The sequence below is a fragment of the Neofelis nebulosa genome, chromosome 8 (assembly GCF_028018385.1).
Source record: "Neofelis nebulosa isolate mNeoNeb1 chromosome 8, mNeoNeb1.pri, whole genome shotgun sequence".
In the NCBI taxonomy this organism is placed as follows: Eukaryota; Metazoa; Chordata; class Mammalia; order Carnivora; family Felidae; genus Neofelis; species Neofelis nebulosa.
In genome coordinates, this window is record NC_080789.1 from 63583492 (window position 1) to 63596585 (window position 13094).

Consider the following 13094-nt stretch of genomic DNA (forward strand, 5'->3'; position numbering starts at 1 on the left):
GACGTAAAGTCCCAACTCTCCCTTTCCTTGAGGCTGAGACACCCAATATGCCCACCGTCTGGCTGGCTGGCCCCTTTCATCACCCCCATAAACGAGGAAAGGGGACACCAGCACTGCCCACTGGCTCCCTCCCTTTGCTCTCTGCTACCCTAATTATCCACCTTGGTACTTAGCTGCTGCCAACAGCCCAAGCTTATAAACCTGTTAATGGTGGTTTGGGCTTTGACCCTGCCCAGCCCTCCATCTCCCACCAAATAAAAGGGCAGAAGCTGGGCTGACTTGGTAACGCACACCACCCGCTCTCTGGGCCAGCCACCTCTCTGCCTCTGTCCCGCCATGTCGTGCCGCTCCTTCCAGCAGGGTTCCAGGTGTGGCAGCCGGAGCTTCAGCTCGTGCTCAGCTGTCCTTCCCCGGATGGTCACCCACTATGCAGTGAGCCAGGGGCCGTGCCGGCCCGGGGGTGGGGGGGGTCTCCGTGCCCTGGGCTGCCTGGGCTCCCGGAGTCTGTGCAACGTGGGCTTCGGGAGGCCCCGGGTTGCCTCCAGGTGTGGCCTGCCTGGCTTCGGCTACCGCACGGGGGCCGCCTGTGGGCCCTCAGCCTGCATCGCCCCCGTCACCATCAACGAGAGCCTGCTGGTCCCGCTCGAGCTGGAGATCGACCCGGCCGTGCAGAGGGTGAAGAGGGATGAGAAGGAGCAGATCAAGTGCCTGAATAGCCGCTTTGCATCCTTCATCAACAAGGTAATAGGCAGGCCCCACACTCTGGGGCTGTGGGATGCAGAGAGCACCTTGTGTCAGGTCCAGGCAGGCAGGGACAGACCGGTGATGGAGAAGCCACAGTTGATTGATTGGCTCTCCTGAACTATATGACCGCTAATCATTGAAAGCTGCTTACATCAGGCTCAGCACTAGACATCTCTGCCTGCTCTCTCATTCTTTTTTCACGATGTCATTTCTCTCTCTGAATATTATCTGGTAACATCACCAAGGCTGCCTGAGGTCAGACTACAAGAGGAACTTCCAAACAATGACAGATACTGAAAAGAAAAACCAAGGAGGTAGATGAGGCTTTAACAATAAAGCCACCTTCTGGGGCACATGGGTGGCCCAGTCGGTTAACCATCTGACTTCGCCTTAGGGCATGATCTCCCAGTTCATGGGTTCAAGCCCCATCCTGGGCTCTGTGCTGACAGCTCCAAGCCTGGAGCCTGCTTTGGAGTCTGTGTCTCACTCTCTTTCTGTCCCTCCCCTGCTCACACTCTGTCTCTCTCTGTCTCTCTCTGTCTCTCTCTCTCTCTCTTAAAAATAAATAAACATAAAATTTACGAAAAATACAAGAGAGCTGTCCTCTGAGTGCCTGAGCTGGCGCGAGACCCTTGGGCCTGGATTTACCACCAGCAAAGGCCCAGGGTGAGGAGAAGACGGAGAAGTCAGAGCTGGGAACACAGGGAGCTAGCTGTCACCAAAGCCTTGTCTCTTTCGTCCTCAAAGCCACAGCTCTAGAAGACTACAAGGAATAATGGTGTGCTGCCTTTGAAAGGCACTGAACTGACCAAGTAGAAGTTCATGCAGCTGCCTCCGTACCTGTCCGCATACCCCAGGGAGGCTCTCGGGATGACGATACATGCCAGGGGCTGAGTCAGCGTTTCTGCTGACCCCAACGTGTAGGGCAAAGAATCCTGGGTCAGCAGTCGGGAGGCCAGGGCCCTGGTGTTGGCCCTACTCCCGCCTGACCCCCTGAGGCCCCGTGCAAACCTCTCACTTCCCAGCCTCAGGGCCCTTGCTGCCCAGCAGGGAAGGGGGCCGTGATGGTGGAGAATCAAAGGTGGTAATACACATAAAAGTGCTCCAAAAAGAAACTTATTTCAGTAAATGGGAACTGTTACACTTACAATTTTATCTTTAAAGCTCCTTAGGTTCTGGGCTCTGAGCTTCAGCAACATCACTCTACCTTCTGTAGGTCCGGTGACCAGAAGTAGGGCAACATTTCTTCCTCTGCAGGTTTCTTTTGAGGATTGGATGCCGTCTTCCCTCTGCCAATGGCTAATGGGGTGGCAGTGATCAGCTCACCCAGCTCCTACTAATCTTGGTTTCCAAGCCACTGAAAGGGAGAAGCTGAGCCAGCAGATCTCCCCATTGCTGTGACAGGGACACTTTTTGGATGCAGCCACGCAGGGTGCAGCAGAGTTGGGGAAAAGAGCTTAGAGCCCTAGAACGAAGCCTTTAATCTGACCTCCCTGAGTGCCCCTGGGCTGTGACCAAAGAAAGCCTGAACTCCGAAGCATAATGTCACCAGCTGATATTAGTAGGAAGATTTCTGAAGTGCTTCCCATATACAATACCAAGCAGGAAGCTTAGGACCAGGATGTCTCGGCCAAGGTTACCAGGCTAGTGGGAGATAGGCAGGCAGGGCTGGAAGGGGGACCTGTCCCAGGCCTCTTGGGACAGTAGCCCTCCCATGACAATATGCAACCCCTGGGTGGAAGGTGGGGGGGGGGGTCCCATAAGCTCCCCGAGGCAGGGGAGAGATGGAGATATGCTGTGGTGCCAGTCTACGCGGAGAGCCTCATCTGAAAATGTTAGCACACTGGCAGCAGTGTGTTGGGAGTAAGAGCACACGCTGATCCCACCGCCCGTCCACCCCACCACCACCGCTTACTCTCTCCCAGCCGTGGTCCCCAGGCTCCCTGCTCTCCAGTGATAGCCTGTTCTTGGCTACAGGTGCGATTCCTGGAGCAGAAGAACAAGCTGCTGGAGACCAAGTGGAACTTCATGCAGCAACAGAGGTGCTGCCAGAGCAATATAGAGCCCATCTTCGAGAACTACATCAGCACCCTGCGGAGGCAGCTGGACTTTGTGGCGGGGGACCGGGCCAGGCTAGAGTCAGAGCTCGGCAGCCTGCAGGACGTGCTGGAAAGCTACAAGAAAAAGTGAGTATGGCCCACTTTCACCCTGCCAGGGGACCTGGAGCAAGCTACATAAACCACCTGGGCCTCAGTTTCCCCATCCACAAGATGAGAAGCCTAAAGCTTAGTTGATTAGGTGGAGGAACAGTGCAGTGGATAAGACAGGCAGGGCATTTAGACACGGCAGAAGCTCTGAAATGGTGTTTGCCTTCACCACCCTTCCCGCCACCTTCCCTCAGTTAGGCCCTCCTCACGTCTATGTGATACAAGCTCTTTCTCCTGCCTTCTTCCCGCGTTTCAGGGCTCTGTTCTACCACTCGTCCTGCCTTATCTTCCATCAGTCCCCATTCAGATCCGGAACTACTTCTTATTCCCCGAACAGGCCCCCAAACCCTCTTCCCTCCAAACTTTTCCTCCCGCTGTCCCTTCCCCCTGATAGGCCCCTCTCGGCATCTCTTCGGACCACATCCAAGCTAACGCAGCCCACAGTTCCTCTCACTCCCCGACGCTCAGCTCCCGGACTTCCTGCCCACAGCTGGAAGCCACCACCCATCGGGGCTCCACGTCCCCAGTTCTTGTGGTCAAGGTTATGTAGACCTGCTACACTCGCCCTCCCTGAGGGCAGCTCCTGGCCTGACTCACAGGAGAAGGCAGCTGAGAAGCAGATGTTAATTAAGGGTTTGCAGGCTACTAGGTCCAATGCCCGCAAGAGGCTTGAGGCCCAGATAAACTGCCTCACGGGTCCTAGGTGGGTCTATCCAGGTCTAGGGTCCCATGGGACCACATGTTGGGGGGAGGGGGGTTGAGAGAGACACATTTCCATAGACAAGAGGCGGTGAAAATACGCTCAGAGCAATGGTTCCTAAGGGATGTGGGTCAGTGGAACGGAGCCACATGGGGGACACTTGTGCTACAAGTGTCAGTCATATGCTTACTTGGTGCCAGATGCTGTGCTGAGCTGGCTCCTTCCCTCACGATACCCCAGTCCGGCACAGACCCCCATGCACCCCCACCCACAGCAACAACAGGGTACAAGGCAGAAAGAGAGAGGAATACCCAGAGAGTGAGAGAGCAGGCAGGGCCCAGGGAAGCTTCCCAGAGAAGGTGCCATTTGCTTGGGGCCTTGATGAAGTTTCATTCCAGTTGGGTCTTCCAAAATGGGAGTCCAAAGTAGACCCTAGGGAAGGGGAAGGGACAGGAGCAGGTGACAGGAGAGCCAGAGTGTGCCAAGTGACACAGGACAACTCAAGCAGACTGTGACAGGTGGGACATGGCAAGGCCAGCCCTCTCAGCAGGAGCAGTGCCTTTCTCAGTGGGTAAGACACAAGATGGTCAGGAGACATGGTTTGCATCACAGGATGAAGACTTTGGATTGGGAAGGTGGGGAAGCATAGGAGGAGTTAAATGGTGTTAACTCACAGCAGCTTTATGAGGCTGCACAAGTGTTCGTCTCTTGCTGTACATGATGAATGCGAGGCACCAAGAGGCCAAGTCCCTTACCCCAAATCACATGACTAGCACCTGACTGAGCTGGGGCTCACACCCAGGCAGCAGGCTCCAGCTTCCGGTGGCCGTGCTAAGGCCAAGCTCTGCCACCAAAAGGAAGGATGGGCGTCAAGAAGCAACGTGAAGCTTTTAATGGATCAGTGTCGCTCATCAGACTGAGTCATTCCAGCCAGACTGAACCTAACCCCGATTCCACTGCCCAGGGGGGCACTGAGTGGGCGAGGAGCTCCCTGGGAGCCTAGAGGAAAAGGTCAGGCTGTCTCTCCAGCTCTGGTAAATGGGTCATTGCTACCTCTGCAAATGAGCTGCAGGTAGAGGCCAGGCTCCGAACTCTCCTGGAGGGGAGGGGCCCCGGGTCGCTGCAATTTCAGTGACTGTAGCCAACCCTCAGAACAACTCAGAGAGGACAGCAGAACCAGCAGCAGACAGCCCAGTCTGCACCACCTTCCCAGAGGAAACAACTCTGGGACGAAGTGGGCTTCCTTAGCAGCAAGATAGAATGCAGGTAGCCTTAAGAAGGACTTCCCAGAAGATGACTGATCATAGGAACAGGCTACTGGGGAGCAGGGAAGGAAGTAAACATGCAAAGTGGCTAAAAAGAGGCTATGATGACAACCCTCTGTTCTGAGTGGCTGGAAGAGCCAGAGGTGTCCAGTGACGGGGACTGGACTTGGCGGTTCCTTAGGGGATTAAGCCAGTGAGAGGCAGATCTGTCCCAAAGGCCCCCTCCCTCAGTCTGGATGCCCAGGCAGCTTCCGAACGGCCCCAAGACAGACTAAAACATTTCTTCCTGCTCACCCGCCAGGTACGAAGAGGAGCTCTCCTTGCGGCCTTGTGCTGAGAACGAGTTTGTCGCCTTGAAGAAGGTGAGGGAGGGCGGCACAGGGAGAGAGAAGGCCCCCAGAGCTGGCCCAGCCGGCCTTGCCACACTCGGCCCCTGACCGTGTCCAAACATGCCTGCAGCCCACCCACCCACCCCTAACAGGGTCTCTCATCCCTCAGCCCCTGGGGGCCATCCCCATTGACCCTGGGAAAGAGGAAGGCCAGCCCCCACCCACTTCTTGCAGAAGGGCAGAGATTGACCTGGCCTCCACCTCCCAACTCATGGGGGCCCAACCTGGCTAAGGGTTGTGTCTACACCTGCCCAAGAAGCTGGAGATATGGCAAATGCCAAATCAAAAGCAAAACAAGAACTCTGCCTCTAACCACAAAAGATAAAAACAATAGTGATGGTTTTTCAGACAGATGCCTAGGTACTTTATGGCCCATGCCCTGCATGGTGGGCTTTGAGAAGCTGCATTCAGGGCTCCTTCAAAATGCACTCCCTCAAATCCTTCACCCTCAGGGTGCCGGGCCCAGGCATGGGGTCCTGGGACTGGGACCCCTCCCCTTATCCTTGGCTCTGTCACCTTTTCACTTCCACGTGGGCCTACACATGGATCCCACACTGCCACCAGCTTGCCTGGGAGGTGGCCCAGTTGGTGGACGGGGTGGCCTTCGCATGTTCCCCCGGCCCCAGGTTATGGCTGTCACTGCTCTGGCTGCAGGACGTGGACACAGCCTTCCTGATAAAGGCTGATCTGGAGACCAACGTGGAGGCTCTGCTCCAGGAGATCGACTTCCTGAAAGGCCTGTATGAGGAGGTACCCACAGCCCCACTGCCCGCAGGTGCTCAGTCGGGGCCAGTTCCGTGGGCAGGACAGAGTAGGGGAGCTCCAGCAGGGACGGCCCCGGGCTAGCTGACTCCAAAGTAAGATGGGGAGGAATCAAGCAGACAGCTTGTGAGACCCCCAGAAGACACAGGGCCGAGACCTTGGCTCTTAGGTCTACGTAACTAGAAGGGGAACAAGGAACAGGTCGGTGATAGAAGGCTCAGGACAGCCTTTCAAAGGGCTGTGCAAATCTGCTATGGGAGGATCAGAGTTGCTTCCACCTCTCCCCCGCCCCCACCTTTACCCTCAAAATGCTCACACATTCCCATCTGGGGCCCCCACCCCCAGGAGATCTACCTGCTGCAGTCTCAGATCTCAGAGACCTCCGTCACCGTGAAGATGGACAACAGCCGGGAGCTGGATGTGAATGGCATCGTGGCTGAGATCAAGGCCCAGTATGACGACATCGCCAGCCGCAGCAAAGCCGAAGCCGAGGCCTGGTACCAGAGCCGGGTGAGGCCCAGGCAGGGCGAGGCCGGGGGGTGGGGCTGGGGGACCCCAGACCCCCTCTCCCCCAGGAAGTGAGTGAGGAGATAATGAAGGCAGAGGGAACCCCATAAACCCAGTTCCTGTTGTTGCTGCCAGGCCCCAGGCCAGGGCCCTGCAGAGCGTGTGGGAGGGGATCCCACAGACAGCCCAGGCCTGTCATCAGGGTGTCAGTGCACCCCAGCTTTACCCACCCACAGACCTACTGCAATGTTCCTCTAAGCAGCATTCGAGAAACGCTAATTGGCAATGACTGCAAAGAGGGGCTGTGGGCACTAATGGCAGGGCAGGAGCCGTCATTAAGGCGGCCCCAGACTTAGGGAATTAGGGGCTGGCTGGGAGGGAAGGGGATGCCCCCAAGGGCAACTTGACTTCACAAATATTTTCATGTCTTTCTCACCTGCCCTGTCTGAGAAAGGCACCACACACTCATTCACTCATTTATTCATCTAGTAACTTTATTGCCACGCACTGCTCTAGATGCTGGATTCCAGCAGAGAACAGAATAGACAGCAATCCCTGCCTTCATGTCACATTCATCCCAGAGGCAGGGGCGGGGTGGCGGGTGCAGACAAGAAATGAGGTGAGTAAGTACAGTGGATGTACGTTAGATGGTGATGTGTGCCATGGCGTTACTGAGGCACGTGGCACCAGGATGATGCTAAGAGTCACACCATCCCTGTCCTCAAAGAGGTTACAGAAATAGACCATCCACAGGTGACACGGCGGCTCTATGTTGCCATCAGGAACACAAGCTCCTTCTAGCTTTTTATGCTGCCACCCTTAACATGGCTTTAATCCTCACTGTTGCCTCATGTCCCAAGAAGGCTGCCGTAGTGCTAACTTCACATGTTCATTCCAAGGAGGAAAAAGCACACAGGGCAAAAGAAGCATGCTGAATGAGTCATCTCCCACTTTAAACAGCTTTCCTGAAAGTATTACCCATAGAATTCATTATGAAAGGGCCAAGAAATACTCTCTTAACTGGGCTCACTGCCACCCCAAACAAAAGGAGAGTTCTGCTTGAAGAAGAGGAGAGTGGATATTTTTTAGACAGCTGCGGGCTTTGTCACAACAGCCAAACAACAAAAGAGCCAAAAGAGAGTGATATGTGCTTATCACTTGTTTTGCCTTCTCTATGCAAAATGCTCCCATCCATTATGTGCAGAAAATCTAAAGTTGGCTGCTTTTTTAATCTATACGTGTAGTCGATAAGACATTATTCAGAAATTGAATTCAGAGTTGCATAGGTTTAAAAAAAAAATGTTAAGCCAAAGTAGGAAGTAATATTGCATTTTGTCTTCAATTGTTTTGAAAGAGAATAGACAAAGGTACTCACCTTGGTGGTCTGTCCTCACTCCCAGATGTGTTAGGCATCCCAGGCTGAGCACAGAAACCCCTTCTCAGGTCCAGAGGGAAATCTAATAGGGAAGGAGCCCTCAGCAGACCCCCGGGGCGGGGGGAAGATGAGCCACAGAACAGCTAAAGAGAGAAAAGGAGAGCTTGGAGAAGCATTTAATAAGGCTGAAGGTTCAGGGCTGGGGAAGGAAATAAGGAGAAGCCCAGAAAAGGGCCAGAAATGGAAAAAGGAATGGGGGAGAGAGCAAGCATAAGAATCCAGAGAGCCCTGAGCTAGGAAACCACTGGAGAGACTCAGGACAGTGAGAAGGGGGGCTGTGAGGCGCTACAGGGTGGGTGTTGTGGCGTTCTGACCTCCCCGGTCCTGGCAGTATGAGGAGCTGCGGCTGACAGCGGGGACCCACTGTGACAATCTCCGCAACCGTAAGAACGAGATCCTGGAAATGAACAAGCTGATCCAGCGGCTTCAGCAAGAAACTGAGACCGTGAAAGCCCAGGTGAGGCCAGAAAGATCTTGTTTCGAGACCCCTGTTAGAGGCTGCCCTGCTGGCTGGGCGGGGGGGCGGGGGGGTGGGTCCACTTTCCCTGGGAGCACCTCAAAGAAGCCATGAACTTGTGCTGCCCTCGCTTAAGAGGGAACAAGCCCTTTCCACGAAAGCTGACCGACAGCAGGAACAGCCTCGGGAAACAGCGAAATCCCAGCATAGGCTAGGCAGCCTTTGGTCACAGATGAAATAGCAAGGGTGCTTCACTAGATGGGGGCTTAGAAAAGATGCTCGCCATGGCCCCTCCCTACCCAAAGTCTCCAGTCCTAGGATCCTACAATTCATGACTCCCAGGAGTCCATACACGTGGCCCCACTCCATTCTCCTAGGCTGGTGAAGACCAGCCAGACACTCCAAATCTATTAGCCTCTAAGAATTCGCTCGGACCTCCTTGAGGTGTTATAGATGGAACTGGCCCCAGTTCTCTGGAGTTCAGCTGTCACAATCCTAAGATGAAACGCACAGCAGCTGTGAATCTGGCACATCACCATGACTGAGAAGGAAACCTCCCTCCTCCTCCTGTATGTCCCTTTTACTGTCACATTACTCCCACATGCATGAAGTTGCTCTCACAGCCAATTCAGCCACCCCAGCTAGTGCCCAACAGTTCCATTCAACTCTGACACTACCTACCTGGAGAGAAGGTCAGATCCCACAGGGTTAGGGCTCAGTCCCACACAACTGGCCTTGTTTCAGATGCTGATTGTGGGTCCAGGTTGTCCCCTGTGCTTCTGATCCATCAGCTGTAACTCGGAGGTTCCCATGACCCCCTCTTCAGGTTCCATTCATTTGCTAGAGTGGCTCACAGAACTCAAGAAAACAGCTTGCTTATGTTTAGCAGTTGGGATAAAAGGATATGATAAAGAATACAGATGAACATCCAGAGGGAAGAGACGCACAGGGCAAGGGAGGGAGGTGGGAAGGATCCAGAGTTTCTGTGCCCCTCTCTGGGCACGTGATGCTCCCTATACCTCCTCATGTACACCAACCTGGAAGCTGCGTGAACCCCATACTTCAGGGACTTTTATGGAAGCCTCCTCTCGTAAGCATGATCCATTGTTAACTGCATTTCCAGCCCCTCTCCCTTCTCCAGTGAAGGCAGGGGGGAGTGGGGCTGGAAATTCTAAGCTTCTAATCATGGCTTGGTCTTTCTGGTGACCAACCCCCTATCCAGGAGCCATCCAGGACCCACCCAGAGTCACCTCATTAGAACAAAAGACATTGCTCTCATCCAGGAATTCCAAGGGACTCGGGAATTCTGTGTCAGAACCAAGGGTCAAAGACCAAGTATTAGAACAAAGGATGTTCCTAATGCTCTTATCACATGGGAAATTGCGAGGATTTAGGAGTTTTGCACCAGGAACTGGGGCAGAGACCAATATACATATGTTTTATTATCTCACAATGGCCATGTTCTCCCTGTCCTTCCAAAAGTCAGCCTCAGGCTCCAGGGGCCCCCAGTAACGTCTTTCTGTGCCCGCTCCCCCAGCGCTGCAAGCTGGAGGCCGCGGTGACCCAGGCAGAGCAGCAGGGCGAGGCGGCCCTCAGTGACGCCAAGTGCAAGCTGGCAGGGCTGGAAGAGGCCTTGCAGAAGGCCAAGCAGGACATGGCCTGCCTGCTCAAGGAGTACCAGGAGGTGATGAACTCCAAGCTGGGCCTGGACATCGAGATCGCCACCTACAGGCGGCTGCTGGAGGGAGAGGAGCACAGGTTAGTCAAGGCGAAGCACAGAGGACTACGGGTTCCCCCGCCCTCTGGTCGCTGGGGCTATGATTGCACGTCCTGCTAGTCAGGGAACATCCGAGACAGTGCATAATCCACAGGCCCTTCTCCTTAACATAGTCCACAGTGGGGGCAGGAGAGGGGTGCCCCACATTCATTGACTTTGTTCTCTGTGATGCAGTGACCTTGTGCCTTCTTCTTTCCACTCCAGGCTGTGTGAAGGCATTGGGCCGGTGAATATCTGTGAGTAGACCAGCACTCCTGTGGGGCTCTGGGGTTGTGGGGGCTGATCAACCCAACAAGGACAGACCACTGTCCTGCCCAGACTTCAGAGTGCCTCCCCCACCCCCAAGGAAGGGCTCTGTCTGCCAGGAGCTCCTGGGCGGACAGAAGCTCTACTTCAGGACTGTCCAAGTCTTCGGGAGTCAGAAGTAGGAGCTGATATGCAGCAGGGCCTCGGTGCTTTGGGACCCAGACGCTGCCAGGAACCATCATGACAAGGAGACGCCTCTATGGAGGAAATAGTTCTGAAGCAGGCTCAGACAAGTAGAAACTGACGGCATGAAGTGGAGGCCAAGGCTTTGGGAAACAAGGAGAGGCAGAAGGGGGGCAGAAGGGGAAGAGGCAGAAGGCTAAGCACTTTTTATGGCTAGAGTGGGAAGTCGGTGGCTGGCACGGAGGTGTCCTTATTGGTGAGTGGCAGCAGGTGGGGGGCATGGGCTGGTCTAGGGCAACGCCCTTCCAGCCGCCCAGTGCAGGACCCTGAGCATCCTTCTCTGTTCCCACAGCCGTGAGCAGCTCCAAAGGCGCGGTCCTCTACGAGCCGTGTGTGGTCAACACACCCGTGCTGAGGACCGAATACTGCCCGGGGGGCACCAGTGTCCTCAAGAGCAGCGGGGGCTGCAGCGTCGTGGGCACCGGTGAACTCTACATCCCCTGCGAGCCCCAGGGGCTACTGGGCTGTGTGAGCGGGAGGAGTTCTGGCATGAAGCTGGGGGCTGGGTGCGGCTCCTCCCGCCACAAGTGTTAGCATTGCCCCAGAAGCTGCAAGCCCAGTGACAGGGCGCTAGCCCCCAGCCTGGATGTTGTCCACCGATCAGCTGAAGACAAGGATATTCTTAAACCCCTTCCTGTATTGACCACACGTTTCCCTCCTGTTTTCACACTGGAAGCCGCCCCTTGGGTATCTTTAAGAGTCACCTTTCACTTGGCTATGTGCAGAACCTGAGCTAGGCCTTGGGGGTGGACACATTAAAGTTCTGCTTTGTGGACTATCCCCTGGAAGATTCCCTACAAAGCCAGTCTCCCACCCCCTACTCCTGGAACTTCCCCACCTCCCTTACCTCTGGCTCTCACGCACTTAAGAAAAGAGAACTTCTTTTAACCCCAGCTAACACGTGCACTGTCGCAATTATCAAAAAGAGGCACCCCCAAATCTCCCATTCTGAATTCCAAAGCCAAGTGCCAGCATTTCAGGATCACTCCAGACCTGTCAACGGTCCTCTCTGGTACACAGAATCAAGAGGGGGTTCTTTAGGGCAGTAGATTTACCTGCCCGTGTGTGCTAAACTCACACTATGAAAATACATTTTTTCCTGAACCACATCGGCAGCTGATGGGCAGGGAAATGTCTAGAACAAGGGCAAGGGAACAAGGAATACTTACTAGACGGAGAGATTCAAGACCTCTTGACTTGACAAGAGTCAAGGACAAGCCCTTCCCCCACCTTCTGTATATAGCCCTCCGCTCCACCACCCCATCTACCTCCAGTCCTGCTCCTTCTCCCCTTAGGTCCTCTTGCTTTGGGTCTGTTATAAATGTGTTTTCCTGGCTACGGTGATGTGGGGCTGCCCAGAAACTTGGAGGCTTTGGCTCAGGGGCCGTCGCAAGGGGTTGTGCTGACCCCCTCTCCCCAGAGGCCCCTAGTGCTGCATCAGGCAGTAGCATCACCCATCTAGGGAGACACCACCTCTGCCATGAGCCTCTGGGTTTGTCTGTTCCCAATAAATGGACTGTTCACAGGCGGCAGGAATCAGGATTATTCCCCTTGCCCTGTGGGGTACGAGAAGGCTGAAGGGGAACCAATGAGCAGCCTTTGGGGTCTGGGTGCTGGGAGGCTTGGGAGTGGGAACCAAGGCTAGTATACAAATGGAAAAGCTACCTATGAATAATTTGCGAGTAGCCTGTGGAATAAAGGTGGATCCACACACATCACATTTAAAACCGGCATATCCCACCCCTATAGACTGTGAGTCACTTGCCTTGCTGAAAACCATGTGCACAGCCTTGTGCACATAGGCTTCCTCACCACATGGTCGCCTGCACACCTCCTAGAGAAAGCCTGTGGGCCCCCTATCATAGCTACACTCAGTGGCCTCCAAGCCTTGGGCTCTGTGCCCCGCCCCATCCTGGACCAGTCTCTGTGCAGATCAAGTGATGGCCTGGGGACAGCAGTGTGGATGGGCAGTAGCCACCCAGTGGGGAGGACCCCCTAGTCTCCTCTCCCTCCTAGGGAGCCCTAAGACCTGGAGCTGAGGCTTGGTGTTAGCATTTCCACCCTCTGTGGGGCCCCCAAACCCTTCCTGCTGCCTCACTCATGCCCTGTAACAATCCCCCCACCACAATCCCCTCTCCTGAGTGTTAGGGTGCAGCTCCCCTTTCCCCACAGCCCCATGCAGAGCATCTATTCTGTGCCAACCCCTGCATTAGAAGCTGGTGATACAGAGGTGACTAAGACACTCTCTTAACCCTGGAGGGACTCTTGACCTCATTGAGGAGTCATAGATAATGAGAGGCAGCGAGCATGGAAACAACAAGAAAAGACAACTAATGATCATGCCCAGAAAGGGGGTCAAGAG

The 13094-nt window shown here is 54.8% G+C and overlaps 1 protein-coding gene across 1 annotated transcript; it reads left to right on the top strand.

Moving 5' to 3' along the window:
- Positions 1–299: 299 nt before the first annotated feature.
- Positions 300–12260, top strand: KRT82 (keratin 82). Its single transcript, XM_058742690.1, has 9 exons — positions 300–741; positions 2722–2930; positions 5218–5278; positions 5960–6055; positions 6413–6577; positions 8341–8466; positions 10004–10224; positions 10448–10479; positions 11025–12260. The coding sequence occupies exons 1-9, from the start codon at positions 337–339 to the stop codon at positions 11264–11266; spliced, it is 1557 nt and encodes a 518-aa protein (XP_058598673.1). The 5' UTR covers positions 300–336; the 3' UTR covers positions 11267–12260.
- The last annotated feature ends 834 nt before the right edge of the window (positions 12261–13094 follow it).

Coding starts and splice junctions, on each gene's coding strand:
- KRT82 (XM_058742690.1), top strand. CDS start 337: ATGTCGTGCCGCTCCTTCCAGCAGGGTTCCAGGTGTGGCAGCCGGAGC. Junction 6,578..8,340: donor AGGCCTGGTACCAGAGCCGG/GTGAGGCCCAGG, acceptor CGGTCCTGGCAG/TATGAGGAGCTGCGGCTGAC. Junction 10,480..11,024: donor CATTGGGCCGGTGAATATCT/GTGAGTAGACCA, acceptor CTGTTCCCACAG/CCGTGAGCAGCTCCAAAGGC.